At 52.9% G+C, this 17,339-nt stretch overlaps 1 protein-coding gene across 3 annotated transcripts in view; it reads left to right on the forward strand.

The window, feature by feature from the left end:
• The first annotated feature begins 9,683 nt into the window (after positions 1-9,683).
• PWWP2B (PWWP domain containing 2B) overlaps positions 9,684-17,339 on the forward strand; it is a 42,705-nt gene continuing 35,049 nt past the window's right edge. For 2 of the 3 annotated variants that reach the window (XM_059852260.1, XM_059852259.1), the window contains exons 1-2: positions 9,684-9,885; positions 14,538-16,170. In XM_059852260.1, the coding sequence (XP_059708243.1) occupies positions 9,719-9,885; positions 14,538-16,152 (1,782 nt within the window). In that variant the 5' untranslated portion in view covers positions 9,684-9,718 and the 3' untranslated portion in view covers positions 16,153-16,170. The remainder of the gene's footprint in view (positions 9,886-14,537; positions 16,171-17,339) is intronic. The other variant, XM_059852258.1, reaches the window with a different exon arrangement.

A 17,339-nucleotide genomic window follows, 5' to 3' on the forward strand; every position in this document is an offset into this window, starting at 1 on the left:
GCAGTTAATGAGCAGAAGACTCTGGGGGAAATGGAAATGCAGCACTGGCTGATACATGTGGAAGAAATGCCTTCTGTGTGCTCGTGTGTCAAGGGACACAATCACCACATTTCTGTACAACTGATGCTCAGACCTACTTTACCAAATAATTTAGTACACTGTAAATTCCCCATAAGTCCTTTTTAAAAGCAGCTCAATATTGTTCATCCACACAGCAGAAGCCTGAGTGCTGTCTGTGTTTGCATGAGGTGTTTGAGCTCACGTTCTTAGAGCAAATTCTGTTCGTCTCTTCTCACACTTTCTCTTTTTTTCCCCCCAGTATTGCAGTTATAAATTTACATTAGGAGGGCAGAATTAAGAAGTTGTCAGCAGAGAGGGAAAGATGCATTATTTATGGTCTGATGGATTCCAGAAGCCATTAATAATGGAAATACTGGGCATATTCCCACAGAATGCCTCTTCTCACACTTAAGCTTTCCTGTAATGAGGGCTAATTACTGTGGGTACCATTAGTATCAGACTGGAATTAGGGGTGTTAAATGTGATATCATTCAAGGAAATGCAGTAAACTTAGGGGATAAATAAGCTACTTGAAGGTCAAAACCATGTGGTGAAATATTAAAATACAAAAATCTCAACTCAAAATACTGTGAGACTGGAAACTAAGTCAAAATACTGATGTAGAGATGACTCTGTCTTTAACACATCTCAGTTCCATGTGTGGTACCATTAAAGGTAACCACATGCATTCCCAGAATGTCACGTGATTATTGTCTTGCTGTTTTAATACCTTGGTTTTAATTCTCGTTAATTTTTAATTAGGCAGTAGTGTTGCTTAATTAGCACTATTTACCTTCAAATTTTACCTCATTTTGCATGGCCTGACATCAAGCAGTGCGTTTTTCTAAGGAGACATGCTTTATCTGCCTTTCCTGTGCTTCATGTTTGTATCATTTTTCCATGTTAGTGAGCCTTTATTTTAGCATGCACAGTGTGTAAAAACCTGCTCTCTTAGATTTGAAGTTATCAGGGTCTCGAGTGGAGCTCCAGAGCAAGGCACCCTCTGTGTGACCCTCCTGGCCTGGCTTCTTCACCAGGAGAGAGCTACCCTGCCTGTGACCTGGAGAGATTGATGCACAGGAGCAGAGAGCTGGGATGTTCAGTTTGGAGTTAAACTGCTCTCTCAGGATGCCTGAACCGAGGCTGTTTGAGAGCCCAGGCTCTGTCAGCTCCTCACGCCACCCACACGTCCCTCAGCAGAGATGGGCACTGCTCCAGGTCACACTGAAGTGGGCTGGGACAGGACACCTCACACCTGCCTCCAGCCACAGCACAATTAGTGTAAATTAGTGTAAATCCATCATCTGGAAACCCTCACAGAGTTTTTCAGGAAGGAGACCCCTGATATATTAAATAGACTTCTAAAAGCAAACTTCTGTGCTTTTAAATATATTTTGTGGTTTTAGAAGTCCAGTCCTAGTATGATTTTAAATCTAGTATTAATGATAGAGCTAGAACTCCAAAGTCCCCTATTTCACAGAACTGTCCATGTGTCTGGGCCTGAAGGGGCTCCAGGAGAGCTGGAGAGGGAATGGGGACAAGGATGGAGGGACAGGACACAGGGAATGGCTCCCAGTGCCAGAGGGCAGGGATGGATGGGATAGTGGGAATTGGGAATTGTTCCCTGGCAGGGTGGGCAGCCCTGGCACAGGTGCCCAGAGCAGCTGGGGCTGCCCCTGGATCCCTGGCAGTGCCCAAGGCCAGGCTGGACACTGGGGCTGGGAGCACCTGGGGCAGGGGAAGGTGTCCCTGCCATAGCAGGGGTGGCACTGGGGGGGATTTGGGGTCCCTTCCAGCCCAAACCCTTCCATGGTTCTGTGAATCAGAACAGGCCATTGCTAATCATGGAAATAAATCAGAGGTTCCTCTCCTGAGGAGGCAGCTGTAGAGTGACTGTCATTAAGTGTTTCAGGGGTTTTGGTAAATACTGGCATTTTAATGGGTTTGGTTTGGAAATGAGCAAAGCTGACAAGTGTGTGTTGCTCGTGAGGTAAAGTGGACTATTCCTGTTGTTTTCCCAAGCTCCCTCACCATTTGTTACAGCCTTCCTTTCCAACAAACAGCATACCTGAATCACTCTAGCTAATGATTTTGGGGTTTAACTCCCCTTCAGTGAGGCACAATCTTGAAAGTTTGCAGGATTTGATTACTGTTCTTCAAAACAGCGAATCAAGTGTTGTTCCTGCTGATTTTTGTCTGTGTGAGTACATGGAGTTGTGCTGTGTTCTGATTAACTCAAGCAGGTTGGAATGACAAACCAAGTGTAAGTGATGGTCTAGAACAGCGTTGTAGCTTAGTTCTGTGATCACCTTTAATGGTAGTTTACACAGTGTGTATTTAAAGAAAAATATTCCCATGGTCTTAATATTTAGAATCTGTGGGCATGGACAGGAGGTTTGGGAACCTTCTGTAACAGGCGAGTTTAGTGCTCCCTCCCACGGGGCCCATCTGTGAGCGCGGGGCGGAGCTGCAGCAGCCGCACACGCTGCAGGGGATGGCAGACTGACTGACGGTGCTGGGATGCTGCTGCTGCTGCTCCAGGGCCGGGAATGCCAGCGGGGGTCAGCCCCACAGGGAACCCCTGTGCTCAGAGAGAGCCCAGCCTGTGTTTGGACAGTCCAAACCTCCCCATCCCTGGGCAGCACAGTGAGCGTGCAGCAGCAGCTCTGGGCACAGGCCTGCCTGGGAGGGTGGCTGAGCTCTGGGGTGCTCAGCTGATGAGCTGGGCACCTCCAGGGCCACCCAAGGAATTCCTCACACAGCTCCCAGGGAGAAAGCCAGGCTTTGGAGCACACTGTAAATGTACCCTCGAATGAATCAGCAGCAGGTCAATATGGAAGATCACTGGATGAGTTCAGTTCTGTACCTATAAAGGTGTAATTTGAGATAAGGCTAAGTTTGTTTAACCTGAGATGCCAGCTGGGATGAAATGCAAGGTGTGCAAAAGCTTTCATTTCGTGGTTGTCATCACTGTATGGCAGAATGTCACACATTTAGAATTCCAGAATGACAGAAGGGTTTGGGTTGGAAGGGACCCTAAAGCCATGGGCAGGGACACCTTCCACTAGCCCAGGTTGCTCCAAACCCCATCCAACCTGGCCTTGACATTTAAATTGATTCTGCTAGAAGATCTCTCTTGTTTTGACTCACAGATTGCATCTGGGCCCTCGTAGTATGTTAATGATTATTGTAGCTGTTTGCTTTGCCTTTTTGCTTCCTCTGATACATGGAACATATTTTTAATTCCTATTCATCATGCAGAGAGCTCTGTCTTCAACACAGTCATACACAGCTCATGTAATACTTATTTATACCCCAGTCAGCCCTGGCAGGCTGTAAATGCTGCTTGCAAATGAGAGAAGTTGGGGTTATATGTGGCTCTAACTCAGTCCTTATATGCACATTAATTACGTCACTCCAGGCTTCCACTCTATTTTTTCTTCAAAGCAGAGATCCCAGCACAGAGCTGGGATTTTCCGCTGGCATGCCCTGCTCTGTTTCAGAATTCCCTGCTGTTTAACAGGATTAGTGGATTGGACACATTTAGACCTTGCTGGGGGCTGTGGTGGACTTTGCACGGGGTTGGGTGACCCTGCCAGAGCACAGGCTCTGGCTGCAATGTGGGGTCATGCTCAGCCCTATGTGCCCATGGCCAGGGCAACCAGGGACCCCCAGCAGGACTGTGGACACAGTTCTGAGAACTTCACGTCTGCAGGGTGCTGGGGAGAGGGAACTCTCAAACTTGGCATGAGCCAGAAACACTGAGCACTTAACCAAAGTGATTGTAAGTTGGATTAGCTTCTACGTGGCGGGATGGATAAACTCCAGGTGAAGGGCTTGCCAAAGGATGAGATCTGTTAACTATGTGAATCCATTAATGATGAGATTCATTAATTATCTGTCAGAGGGAAGCCACTGCTGAGCTCGTGTTCATCAATAGCTTGCTGGTTTCTTCCAGAACACAGGTTGCTTTGTAAAAAATCCTTGGGAATAAAACTTGCATTAAAAGAAAGCAGAGCAGTGAGCCCATTCCCACTGGGGGCTGGCTGACACCACACACTCTGCTCTGCCTAAAGCCCGAGCAGCCTGGCTGGTGCCCAGCACTGCAGCCAGCTCCTCTCACTCCACAGAAATGCTCGTGCTGGGAAGCTGCCCTTGGGTGAACACTCAGTCCTGTGCAGGCCTGCAGGACAGCGGGCTAAGGAAGGGGACAAGCCAAGAGTTGAGGAGCTGAAGGGACAAACAATGAAAGATGTAACAGAAGAATTTCTAGCTGATGAACGTGGAGGTGCAGCCCAGGATTTTACTGGAACAGGGAAGGACAGCTCTGCACCAAGGCAGCTCCTCTGGGCAGGTGAGCAAGCCTCTGTGGTGTGTAACCAGGATCATGCTGGAAAACTCCACTTTTCCACTGAAAAATATCAAAGCAGTTTTATGTGCATCATTATCAAATCTGTATTTGATGAATGAATGGTATTTTGACTTAAGTGTATAGAATACTGTCACAGCACATGTCACAGCTGAGAAGGCCACAATACACAGAGTGTTACCATACACAGAAAGCTTCAACCCATACACAGTAACACCAGACCACTTCAGAGAGCAACAAGCAGCTGCCCTCATCCTTCACCCACCCTTTTATCCCCTGATGTTCACACATCACACCTGTGTGCCCTCTGCTCCCTGGGTGGTTGCTCAGCACACCTGGGCACTCCTTGGCTCGTTGCTGTCAGTGCTGCTCACCTGCTTCCAACAGCTGTGCCCACTGGGGATGGGGCTGGACCACAGCCCCACTCCCAGTCACCACAAACTGTGTGCCTACAGGATACAAACCCACTTTTCTATTTTCTATTATTGAAAACACTTTTTTTTTCTCCAGAATTGAAAGCGCTATCAGCCTTTTTTATTTTCTCAGATGTTACTTTTCATATTCCTATTTTGGCAATTGTACCCTTGAATATCCAGATTCCTTCTACTGAAAAGCAACAGGATTTTATAATACCAAATATGGTGGACTATAAAATCCTACAGGTAACTTATTTTTTCATTTCTAGTATATGCAATAATATACATTACTATATATTAATACAAGACAAGAAGTTATGTTCCTTTATATTGGCATAGAAAGCACTTTATGAATGTTTTATGTGTCACACTTTGCACATGCATATAATACAAACCCTATTGGAGATAATGTATTGGTGAATCCTTCCTGAAACAGGGAAGTACCTGGTTGTGTGAGGGAGAGAATAAACCCACTGGAGCTGCTCTTAATTTTAATTTTTGGTCAATAATTGCCACACCTGCAATGGGGGATTCCCCCCCTCATAACATTCATTAACATTTCTGGGGGAATTGAGTAATGCCTGTAGTTCTGCATCTTGTGAATCGTGTTCTGTACTTCTAAACGTTTTGTGTCTGCATCGTCGTGCTGCTCTTCGATCCCTGGTTCAATGGCCTCATTAGTCACTCCTCTCTGTCAGGTGGAGGAAGCTGCTGTGCCCTTCCCTGCGCTCCCAAAGCCTCCCTGGCGGCGTGCGGGATCAGCCGGGTGCGCTCTGAGCTCGGAGCGGTGCCGGGCTCTGGGTGCGCTCTGAGCTCGGAGCGGCGCCGGGCTCCGGGTGCGCTCTGAGCACGGAGCGGTGCCGGGCTCTGGGTGCGCTCTGAGCTCGGAGCGGTGCCGGGCTCCGGGTGCGCTCTGAGCTCGGAACGGTGCCGGGCTCTGGGTGCGCTCTGAGCTCGGAGCGGTGCCGGGCTCCGGGTGCGCTCTGAGCTCGGAACGGTGCCGGGCTCTGGGCGCGCTCTGAGCTCGGAGCGGTGCCGGGCTCTGGGTGCGCTCTGAGCGGTGCCGGGCTCTGGGTGCGCTCTGAGCTCGGAGCGGTGCCGGGCTCTGGGTGCGCTCTGAGCGGTGCCGGGCTCTGGGTGGGGTCTGAGCTCGGAGCGGTGCCGTGCTCTGGGTGCGCTCTGAGCACGGAGCGGTGCCGGGCTCTGGGTGGGGTCTGAGCTCGGAGCGGTGCGGGGCTCTGGGCGCGCTCTGAGCTCGGAGCGGTGCCGGGCTCCGGGTGCGCTCTGAGCTCGGAGCGGTGAGGGGCTCTCGGTGGACTCTCGGTGCGCTCTGAGCACGGAGCGGTGCCGTGCTGTCGGTGTTCTCTCGGTGTTCTCTCGGTGCGCTCTCGGTGCGCTCTCGGTGGGCTCTGAGCTCAGCGGTGCCGCTCTCTCGGTGTGCTCTTGGTGCGCTCTCGGTGGTCTCTCGTGGGACTCTAGGTGTTCTCTCGGACTCTCGGTGTGCTCTCGGTACAGAGTGCTGTGCTCTCGGTGCTCTCTCGGTGTGCTCTCGGTACAGAGTGCCGTGCTCTCGGTGCTCTCTCGGGGTGCTCTCGGTGCTCTCTCGGTGCGCTCTCAGCACAGCACCGTGCTCCCGGCGCTTTTCCAGCACAGGGCAATGCTGTCCTCTGGCGTTCCCCGGCAGGATCGCCGGCCGGTCCCACTGGGAGCACTGGGAGAGGCTGAGGCTGCCGTCCTGGGCGCAGCCGCTCAGGTGCAGTCCCCTCGCACACCTGGGGTAGGGTTCTTTAGTGCCCGACAGTGACATTAATGGAACTTTGCAGCGAATTCTCGTACTCTGATTATGTTTCATTTTTGCTCTCACGCTAAGTGTATTTCTTTGTTCTCTTACCATGTGTTAGAAGCAGTTTTCATATTCCTTGGGCATGACAGAGAATATTCCTTTATTTAACCCCAAAAATTTCAGTTTTCAAATAGCTGTTGGAACAGCAGAAAAAACCACAAAGCAGCTGCTTTTACTTAATGCAATTTAGAACCTATTTCAGAAAAATGAAGGGATTGTCTTGGGTTTAGAATCCTGTTTCTGTGCTGAAGGCAGGGCAGGTGAGTACCCGTGGTGCCATGGCACACCTTGGCTTTCCCCATGGGTGTCAGAGGGCTGTGAGCCCACCCACCCTGCTGTGTCCCCAGCCCCGGGGACAGTGCCATGAGGGAGAGTTCTGGAAATGCATTTGTTCCATGGGATTCTCACTCTGGAGCTGAGTGGCTGCAGCAGCACAGGCACTGCAGCTAAAATAGACTTGGCAGGTGTCCCGCACGCAGCACAGAGGGGAGCTTGGCACAGCCAGAAATGAAGTGCCTATAAAGTGATTAAAATCTACAACAATAATTCCTCTTGGTGAAAAACCTTGGGATTTATTAACCTGAAGCAAGGGTAAGGTGATTTGTCTAGGAAATCATTTGCTTCACAAAATATTTTTGAGGTTTAAAGACATTCAACCAGGCGGAACAAAGACAATTTTTTTGTTGCTTAATTTGGAAACTGCTGAGGGAAGGGGAGCAGAGTGCCAAAGAGCAGAAGTCTGGGAAGGTGAGGAGTGTGGAGGTGGGGCTTTGCCTTGGCGCTGCCACCCGTGACCCCAGGAGGCTCCTGAGTCAGCACCCACCGGTGGTTCCCAGCAGAGCTGTGCTCCATAAATAACTCACTGCCCTCTGGTCTGGGCAGCCAGAGGTCAGAACATCTGGCAGGAGGCCCTGGGGCAGGCAGGGCCCTGCTGCCTTCCCGGGTGCAGGAGGACACAGCACTGGCCCTTGTGTGACCTAGATGGGCATGGGGAAAGCTGGGCATGCTCTGCTGGCTCTCCTGAAGGCAAGATGCATTGGTTTGCTCCATTTTGCACCTCTAAAAATTAGTGTGTCTGTATTTGAGGCTCTGTCCTGGCTACCTGTACAGGTGTGTTCCAGCTGATCCTTTTAGGACACACTACTGAACAAGTGCCTGTAAACGGAGAGGAATTCCCATCAGCTTTAAGGGAAAGCACACAGCATTAATCTATCTCATAATGAGAGGTGGCTCCAGACCCCATGGCTGTGGCCTGACAGGTCTGATGTTCACTGAAAGTTAGTATATTAAGCAAAGCAACTGAAATAATAATTTTACCATGTTTACTTAGCTCTCTCAGAGAAAATAAACCAGAACAGCATGTCAAACTGCCCACAGGAATGAAGAAAGCAGGAGGGGGAAATGAAAAGGGACATCCCATCAAAGCCAGCTGGGTTTGCTTTGGAAAGGTCTGCTCTGGATGTCTGTAAGGTGTGGGTGTGTCTGTCCCCTGTGCAGGGGGCTGGGCACTGATTTATTCTGTGTATCCCAAGGTGACCCAGCTACCCCCGGTGCACCCAGAGTCACTGGATTTAGGGAGTGACAGGGAGCTCTGCAGGGACACCAGCTGACCTTCCTGAGCACCATTGCCAGTGCTGGGAGAACGCTTCAAAGTGCCCTTTTCCTTCTCAAAATGAGTTCTGATTTCTCTGTCCCTGGGGACATCAGTACTTCCCTCTGTGCCTGTGTCCTACCCTCAACACCTTCCCAAAGCAGCCCTGGCACTTTGGCTCATGGACGCCTCTCGATGTGGTGACAGAAACACCAACAGAGTTCCATAAAAATGATACCAAACGCCAAGAAAGCTGAGATTTTTTGTTGCTATTTTGCTGCTTGGATTAACAGAAGCAAGGAAGCACAGTGCTGCTCATGGGAGCAATCGTTTATCAGCCTTTCTGGCAAGTGTCTCCTTGACACAGTTGGGTCTCAGCCCTTTGAGTACACTGAGAATTCAGCTTCAGTCACAGCAAACACTGTATGGATTCCATTGGATCGGGCATGCTTCAGTCTGTCAGCAATTTGGGAAACCACAGGCTCTTTCCAGAAAGCATGGGTAAAAATAAACATGTTATTTGTACATATTTGCCTTGGGATGCATTTGGATCAGTATTTGCATGGGGAAGGGTGTAGCCAGCAGATCAGGGAGTGATCCTGCCCCTTCTACCCAACCCTAGTGAGGCACATCCGGAGTGCTCTGCCCAGTTCTGGGCTGATCAGGACCAGAAAGTCAAGGAGCTACTGGAGAGGGTCCAGCAGAGGCCACAGAGATCATTTTGGGACTGGAGCATCTCTGAGATGAGGAGAGACTGTGGGAGCTGGGCCTGGTCAGGCTGGAGAAGGGAAGGCTGAGAGGGGACCCCATCAACCCCTACAAATCTCCCCAGGGGCTGTCAGAGGCCGGTGCCAGGACAAGGAGCACTGGCCAGGAGCTGCAGCACAGCAAGTTCCAGCCCAGCATGGGGAAGAACTTCTTTCCCTGGAGGGGCAGAGCCCTGGAGCAGCTGCCCAGGGAGGGGCTGGGGTCTCCCTCTGCAGAGCCACTGCAACCCTGCTGGACACGTTCCTGTGTCCCTGCTGCAGGTGGGGTTGGGCTGGGTGATCCCAGAGGTGCCCCAAGCCCAGCTGAGGGCACTGAGACATTTCTGAGGGACCCGGAGCACGGAGCGGCGGCCATGGCGGGGGCGGGGCTCACCTGGCGGCCCCGCCCCTTGCGCGGCCCCGCCCCGCGGGTGCCGGAGCTCGGCTCGGCCGCCAGGTGGCGCGAGGGGCCGGTCCCGCCCCCAGCCCGGCCCCGCCGCTCCCAGGAAGACCCCGCCCCTCCCGGCCGCGCCCCGCCCCGTCCCACGCACGTGCCCGGTAGCGGGGCGGGGCCGTGACGTCATGCCCGGCGGCGGGGCGGGGCCGTGATGTCACGCGCGGCGGCGGCGGACGCTCCGTGAGGTCACGGCGCGGCCCGGCCCAGCGGCCCCGCCGGCGGGGAGCGGCGGGAGCATGGCCGAGCCCGGGGCGGCGGCGGGGGACGCGGCGGGGGCACCGCCGCCAAGGGTGGGCTCGTGGGTGCCGGTGCTGGTGGAGCAGATGGTGAACGACACGCTGGTAGTGACGCTGAGCTGCGGGGAGCGGCGCTTCACCGGCGTGCTGCTGGACTGCTCCAAGAGGTGCGGCCGGGGATGGGGGCACCGGGACCGCGGCGGGGAGCGGGGCCCGGGGCGGTGGGGCCGCGCCGCCCCCGCGCCCTTTGTTCGGCCGGGCGGGACAAAGCGGCGGGGTCGGGACCGGCCCGGGGCACGCGGCGGGGGCGGAGCGGTGCCCCCGGACCGGCCGCGGCCCCGCACGTGGCCCCGGGGAGCGCGTCCCGGCTCCGGGGCCGGACCCCCGGCCCTTCCGGCCGCAGTCCCCGCGCCGGTCGCTGCCCTCGCCGGCCTCTCTCCCCGCGCGGAGCTCCCCGAGTTCCCCCTGCCGAACCCCCCACGTCCCGGCAGGGCCCCGGGGCCGGGCTGCCGTTCCGGGGGTCCCGCCGTGGTGCCCGAGTTCTGCGGAGTCGAGAGGGGCATCTCCGAGCGGGGCCCGCGGCTGCGGCTCTGCACCGCGGCCACCTCGTGGTTGCTCACACCTGCCCGGCTCTGGAGGCGGCAGGGCCGGCTGTCCCGGGCAGGGCCGGCTGTCCCGGGCAGGGCCGGCTGTCCCGGGCAGGGCCGGCTGTCCCGGGCAGGGCCGGCTCTCCGGGGCTGTGCTTTGTTCCCGTGTGGAGCAGGCTTGGTGCTGCGTGGGAGCACAGCAGCCTCACCTCTCTGATCCATCCCACGAGATGTGCGGAGCAGGAGTTCTGAGCTTCATTTTTGTAATTTATTTAGTTTCGCATGGCTATCCCGGAAAACTGGAGTCAGATTTTCAGACGCATTCAGGCACCTAATGCTGCGCAGAGTCCATAAACCCACCCTGGAGTCTGGTCCCAGCCTGAGCAGTTGGTGTCCCTCGAGCACCCTAACATTTCAGTTGGCTTCCTCTGCAGTAACACTTCTTTCACTTGTTTTTTTTCACCCTAACCTTTCTCCCTCTGTTCGTAGTGGGTCCAAGGAAACCCAGATGGGTGTTTTTCCCAGGCTTTAAGGCAGCTCTGCAGCCCGGTGCTGCCGCAGCCCTGTGGGTGGTGATGCTGGGTGGGAGGCAGTGTTGCCCTCTGAGCCCTGGGGCTGTCCCCGAGGGTCAGTGCTCGTTCTGTGGCTGTCCCCTGGCACCACATCCCGCCCGTGGTGGTGCTGAGAGCTGGCTGGCCTGTGCTGACCATGGCGGGCAGGGAGGGGTGGTGGCCAGCACAAGGGGAGAGCCACGGCCTCTGCCTGTGGCTCTCAGGAGAGGACCCTGTGAGCGAGGCAGGACCCTGGGGGCTTGGAGCAAGCGCTGCAATCATCCCAGGTCTGGAGTGTGGAGGGGAGGAGAGATCTTGTTCATCCTACAGCAGAACATAGGAGTCGGCCTGGTAGTGGCCGGAAGGTGAAGGTCAGGATGTGTCCCAAAGGCAGCAGGAATTTATCCACTCGGTGCTGAGCTTGGAGTGCCTGCCGTGGGTGTGTGGCAGAGCTGTTTCTCCTCCTGCTGCTGCCTGGCTGATGGAGCTGTGTCCCACCAGCTTGTCCCTGCGCAGGGGTCACCCATGCTCTTCCTGTACCCCCTGGGAGATGGGACTGGCAGGAGAGGAGCCACCAGGGCAGGTTGTTAGACCTGCATGGAATGAGGAGATTACCCCAAAAAGGAAGGAGGACCTGTATGGTGATTGTTCAGCTTTCTGTTGTGTTTTAAAGTGGTTTCAGCATCACACAGTAGATGAATCTGTTTTACTTAGTTGTGGCTGCTCCATCTCTGAAAGTGTTCAAGGTCAGCTTGGACAGGGCTTGGAGCAGCTTGTCTAATGAATGCTACCCAGCTCAGGGCAGGAGAATTGGACCTCCTGGATGATTTTTAAGGTCCCTTCTAACAACACAGACAATCTGTAATGCCTTGTTTACTTCTCCTAAACTGTTGTGGCTGCTATGGGGAGCTGAGCAGGAGGAAGGCCTGCCACCCTGAGCACCCAGGGCACCCCTGGCCGTCCAGGTCCTGGCTGGACTCCTCTGGTGTTTTGCTAAAAAGGCAGGTGCAGGTTTGAACCCCAAACTGCCTGCCTGGGTGTGCAGGGGCTCAGCCCATGGGCAGCAGAACTGCCTGCCCCTGCCCTGCCTGTGCCCTGCCTCTGCCTGTGCCCTGCCTGTGCCCTCTCTGCCCCCTGCACCTTTAGGAATGAAGGGATGTAGGGAGCAGTCATGCCTGACCTTCCAGCTGCTGGGGAATCATTTGCAGAAAAAGTGCTCGTGTCCCTCCTGTGCATGTCCCTTCCTGCCCCAGCCTGGATGATGCAGCAGCACCAGGGTCTGCCCAGTGACTGGCAGTTATTTGCTTCCAATAAACTGGCTCTGCTCAAAGTGAGCTCTGTAGTGTACATGCTCAAGTAGAGATTTAAGTGCTGCTACAGTGTTTCTGATAACAAGATTAGGTAGTTTTGCTGCAATTCAACTTACTTTAAAAGCTGGGTTTTAATCATGCAGGGGTATAAGTAAAGGAGGATGGCATCTCCTGTACCAAGCAGAGACTGGATTGAGGTAACCAAGTCCAGCTGGCTGCAGCTGCCCCAGAAAGGGGGATTACAAGCAGGGTGAAATCCCATCAGCAGTATTTCCTGCTGCTTTAATCACAGAATCCCAGAATGGCTTGGATTGCAGGGGACCTTAAAGCTCATCCTGTTTCACCCCCTGCCATGGCAGGGACACCTTCCCCTGTCCCAGGTGCTCCCAGCCCCAGTGTCCAGCCTGGCCTTGGGCACTGCCAGGGATCCAGGGGCAGCCCTAGCTGCTCTGGGCACCCTGTGCCAGGGCCTGCCCACCCTGCCAGGGAACAATTCCTCATTCCCAGTATCCCATCCAGCCCTGCCCTCTGGCCATGGGAGCCATCACCCCTGTCCTGTCCCAACAGGCCCCACTGAGAAGTTTGTCCCCATCTTTCTAACAGGCCTCCCTGCTGAACTGGTGCCTGGCACAGGCTGACAGCTGGGGAGGGCAGTGGCCTGGGGTCTGTGGGCACGTTCCATGGCACAGAGGCTGTGTCCAGCCCAGTGGGGTTACGGGGTGCTGGTACATTAATGCTGCCAGCACAAACCATCCTGTGAGCAAACCTTTGGGTGCTCCACTTCTGCCAGGCGAGGAGCTCCATGCCATTCTGGAGGGTTCAGTGACCTGAACAGGGGGAGTGGGCTTGTGTCTATATCTGGAGCAATTTTCTGTTGTGACCAAGTCACACAATCTCACTGCATAAAATAACCATAATTTACAGCCATCATTTCATTTAGAAATGGTCTCACTTTGGAGTATGAATGGTGCTGACATCTCTGTCTGGCTGTACAGACTGTACTGGCTTTCTGGGTTGTCATTTAAAGACACCTACATTCTTGGTTGTCTCTGTTTAAAAAAAGCCTCTTGGAACAAAAATATTTTGTTCCAAATTACGTGATTTCAACAGCTTAATCCTTTCCCAGTTAAACTGTCATTTAACAGCAGGTTGCACTTTTTCAGTAATGGGGAAGGACTTTGCAGGCTCCCCTCCTCTCCGTCAGGAAACCCACAGTGACTTTGTGCTGCTCTTGGTGAAAGGTGTGGCACTGAGTGGATGCCTTCAGCTCCTCTTCAGTGCTCTCTGCTAGTGCTTACCAAAGTGTCCCCCTCTGTGACAGCACCAAGACACTCCTCCCTTGCCTCAGGAAGGATCCTTCCTGCTAGTGGTTGGAAAGAAAGCAATGGCTGGCAAGGAGGGGAGTGGGAATGCAGCATCCAAAAGTTGCTGGTATTTGGTCTGTACCTGTTCTCCATTCCTTTGTCTCTTCTTTGTGGCACTCCTGTACTACATTTTGTTATTATTAAGAAGGCCCACGTGCTTTACTGATGGCGTGTTCTCTGCAGAAGTGTCTCTGCAAAGCTGAGGCAGGGAGCTTTGCCCAGTCAGAGTCAGTGCTTCAGGGCAGAATCTGTCCCAGTGCTGTGTTAGCATAATATTTCTAATGCCAGGCCAAGGGCATAAATTCATACATTTTGGAGACGTGAATTGCAGTTGTGAGTTTCAGCATTTCAGAGGATTTGTTTTGCCAATATCCAGGCAAGATAGTGTGTCCAGGCCCTGTTGGCCTGTAATGAGACTTGGCATTGAAGGACAGAGTGTCATCATTGTTAACCCTGCTGTTCTGGAGGAGCCATGGGTGTCTTCTGTTACCAAATACAGCTGAATATGGAGAGACCGAGGAAGAGGAGCAGAGCTGTGTCTTGGTGAACCTGTGCAAGTTATCCACCCAAGTCAGGGTGTTCAGGTTTAGAAAGAAAAACTGGAAAATCAGCCATGCATCTGCAGTGAGAAGAAGGGCAGTTTTCATAGCTCCCTGGGCTAATCCAGATCACATCCCTCCTCTGGCCTTGCCAGCCTGCTGATGCAGTAAACTGCTTTGTGGGATAAAACTTAGAACTTCTTAGAGCAAAACTTTGTGCAAAGAGTTCATAGACATCGAGGTTTTGATCCCTCTGCCTTTTCTGGGAGAAGAGTAGGACACCTTGCCAGATTTCTGCACTGCTGTTATTTTTTTCAGTGGCAGAATTGGCTGCTTGATCGTAAGTCAAGAGAAAGTTCTCAGTACTGAAGCTGTGGGACGGCGGGATCTTTTGGGTTCCCAGAGAAGCACCTTTCAAAGCTCCTGACTCTGTTTCTTTCCCTCCCTGTCCTTCTCGCCCCAATTTAGGTCTGGATTGTTCTGTCTGCCCTCCTCCTTCCCGAAGCACGAGGACCCCCCCGCCGCCGCCTGCGCTCCCGGAGCCGCTGAGGGCGGGGGTGCCGCGCAGGGCGAGCCGGAGCCGCGGCCCGCCGAGGGCAGCGCCGAGGAGCCGCTGCCGCCGCTGCTGCCGGCGCCGGGCAGCCTCCCGCCCTTCCCGCCCTACTTCGAGGGAGCCCCGTTCCCCCGGCCCCTGTGGCTGCGGCACACCTACAACCAGTGGGTCCCGCAGCCGCCGCCGCGGACTGTAAAGAGGACGAGGAGGCGCTTGTCGCGCAACAGGGACCCGGGCAGGCTCATCATGAGCACCATCAGGCTGCGGCCCAGGCAGGTGCTCTGCGAGAAGTGCAAGAACACGCTGAACCCCGAGGACGCGAACGCGCCGCGGCAGAACGCCAAGACCAGGAGGAAGCTGAGCATTCAGGACAAGGAGCAGAAAAAGCACGGCGACTCTGACTACATGGAGAAAAGAAACAAAAGAGAGAAGAGAGAGGATGACAAGTTTTCTGGGGAACTGGTGCATCGAACGCCAGTTATAAAAATATCCTACAGTACCCCGCAAGGGAAAGGTGAAGTGGTAAAAATCCCTTCCCGGGTTCATGGCTCAGTCAAACCCTTCTGTCCGGAGCCAGCGTTGCAGAACGGAGCCGGGGACCAAGAGGAGAACGGGGACTCTGAACGGTGTCGACAAACCAAATGTTTAATGGACAAGTCAGCAGGCAGCCAGCTTGCTTCCATTCCAAAACTGAAGCTCACACGGCCAGTGCATTCCAGCGTGGATGTCCCACCCCCAAAGATACGGCTGAAGCCCCATCGCATCAACGATGGTCAGAGTGTTTCAATCTATAAGGCAGAACTGATTGATGAAATCAATGTCCTCCAGAACAGCAGGGAGTCCAATCCCGGAGCGTTTTACAATGATGAGTCCACTGACAGAAGTTTAGCTGAGATGTCTTCAGGCAGTTCAGGTGAAGATGATGACTTCAAAAGGTTTCCCCAGGGTAAAGATGGACATGATAACTTGGCTTTCCTCATGAATTACCGTAAAAGAAAAGCAGATTCTTCTAGTTTATCGGTGTGTAGCAATGACAGTCTAGATGAATCCAAGTCTTCTAGTTCAGAAGTGACATCACCAGAACTGTGTGACTTTTTGCCTGGTGATGATGCCTCTGTCTCTTCATCTTCAAAAGATGAGCGTAAAATTGTGCCACCACTGACAGTTAGACTGCACACCCAGAGTGTGTCTAAATGTGTTACAGAAGATGGAAGGACTGTTTCAGTGGGGGATATTGTCTGGGGTAAAATTCACGGGTTTCCGTGGTGGCCAGCACGTGTTCTTGACATAAACCTCAGCCAGAAGGAAAACGGGGAACCCTCGTGGCGAGAAGCTAAAGTGTCATGGTTTGGTTCTCCGACGACCTCGTTCTTGTCTGTTTCAAAACTCTCTCCTTTCTCGGAGTTTTTCAAACTGAGGTTTAATCGCAAGAAGAAGGGCATGTACCGGAAAGCCATCACGGAAGCTGCAAAGGCAGTCAAGCACCTGACTCCAGAAATACGAGATCTCTTAACACAGTTTGAGACATAACTTTGCCTCCAGTATCAGGTGAGTGATTGCTATGCTAACGCTTGCCATGAAAAGCCTCCTGGTGCTCTTTTAATCTGTATTCCACTATTTGTTTGCATTTGTTTTTCCATTAAATCTGAGATTAGCAACTGTGACATTTACACTTGGCTGTTAGTTGGTGGGGGTAATTTCAGAGGTGGTGAAGAAGCTTGATTCCAAACTTTTGGGGACCATGGGAATTGGAGCCCCTATTCCCACAGGGAAATGCAGGCCAGGCAGGACACTGTGAGGAAGCAGCCTGTTCAAAGAACTGATAAATCTGTAGCTGTGGGCCTGGAAGACTAACAGCTCCTAGGCTTTCAGTTTCCTTGGGTCAAAGAACTAAAACTTTGACTGGAATTAAGATGACATTTATCATATGTATGTGCTGGTGCCCAGCAGTTACCTGTAACAGCTTAGGACCCCTTGGCTCCCCTCCTTCTGATCCCTCTGGTTTGGATTTCTTATGAAGGCCCTTTACAGCCCTCAGAATGATTGTACCAAAAACTGTCCTTGTGGAACAGTATTTCAGTATCTCTCACAGTATTTGGGGTTTGGTTTGTACCTAAATTTTCAGTGTTTCTCTGGGGAATGGCCTGGATCAAATGAAATTCCTTTGGGCTTCACATCTGTGTGAGGACATTAGGTGGGAATGGAAACATGTGAGCTGTTTCTTTGTAATGGATGGGTTTCCCTTTCTCATCAAACAGTCTGCTTGGGATGAAAATTTGGTACCTAAAAATGCAGCATGGGGCATGACTGGCAATACAAATTCATGGGAAAATCCAGTGCCTTGGATGAAACCTGAAATAATTTCACAACCTTTCAGTCTTCACTGTCCAGATAAGACCTCAGCTGTGATGGTATTAGACAAGGGGGGATTAACTTTTGTCAAAAACCAGAGGTATCACTGAGAATAGCCTTGTGTCAAAGGCCATGCTTTATGCAGTGTGGATTGTTATGTTATCCCCTGAATGCTCTGCTCTGTGTCATACTTGAAGGACTCTGTGTGAGCAAGCCAGGGCTGCTCCTCTGGACTCTCTTCATTATCTGAACTGTCATAATGCAGTGGGAATGGGATGGTCAGTGCTCATGTAATCCTGGTGGGAAAATGGGATTTTTTTCATACCCTCTGTCATGGGACTTCACCCCTTCCTTGAGTGTGATGA

The sequence above is a fragment of the Haemorhous mexicanus genome, chromosome 7 (assembly GCF_027477595.1).
Source record: "Haemorhous mexicanus isolate bHaeMex1 chromosome 7, bHaeMex1.pri, whole genome shotgun sequence".
NCBI classification, from domain to species: domain Eukaryota; kingdom Metazoa; phylum Chordata; class Aves; order Passeriformes; family Fringillidae; genus Haemorhous; species Haemorhous mexicanus.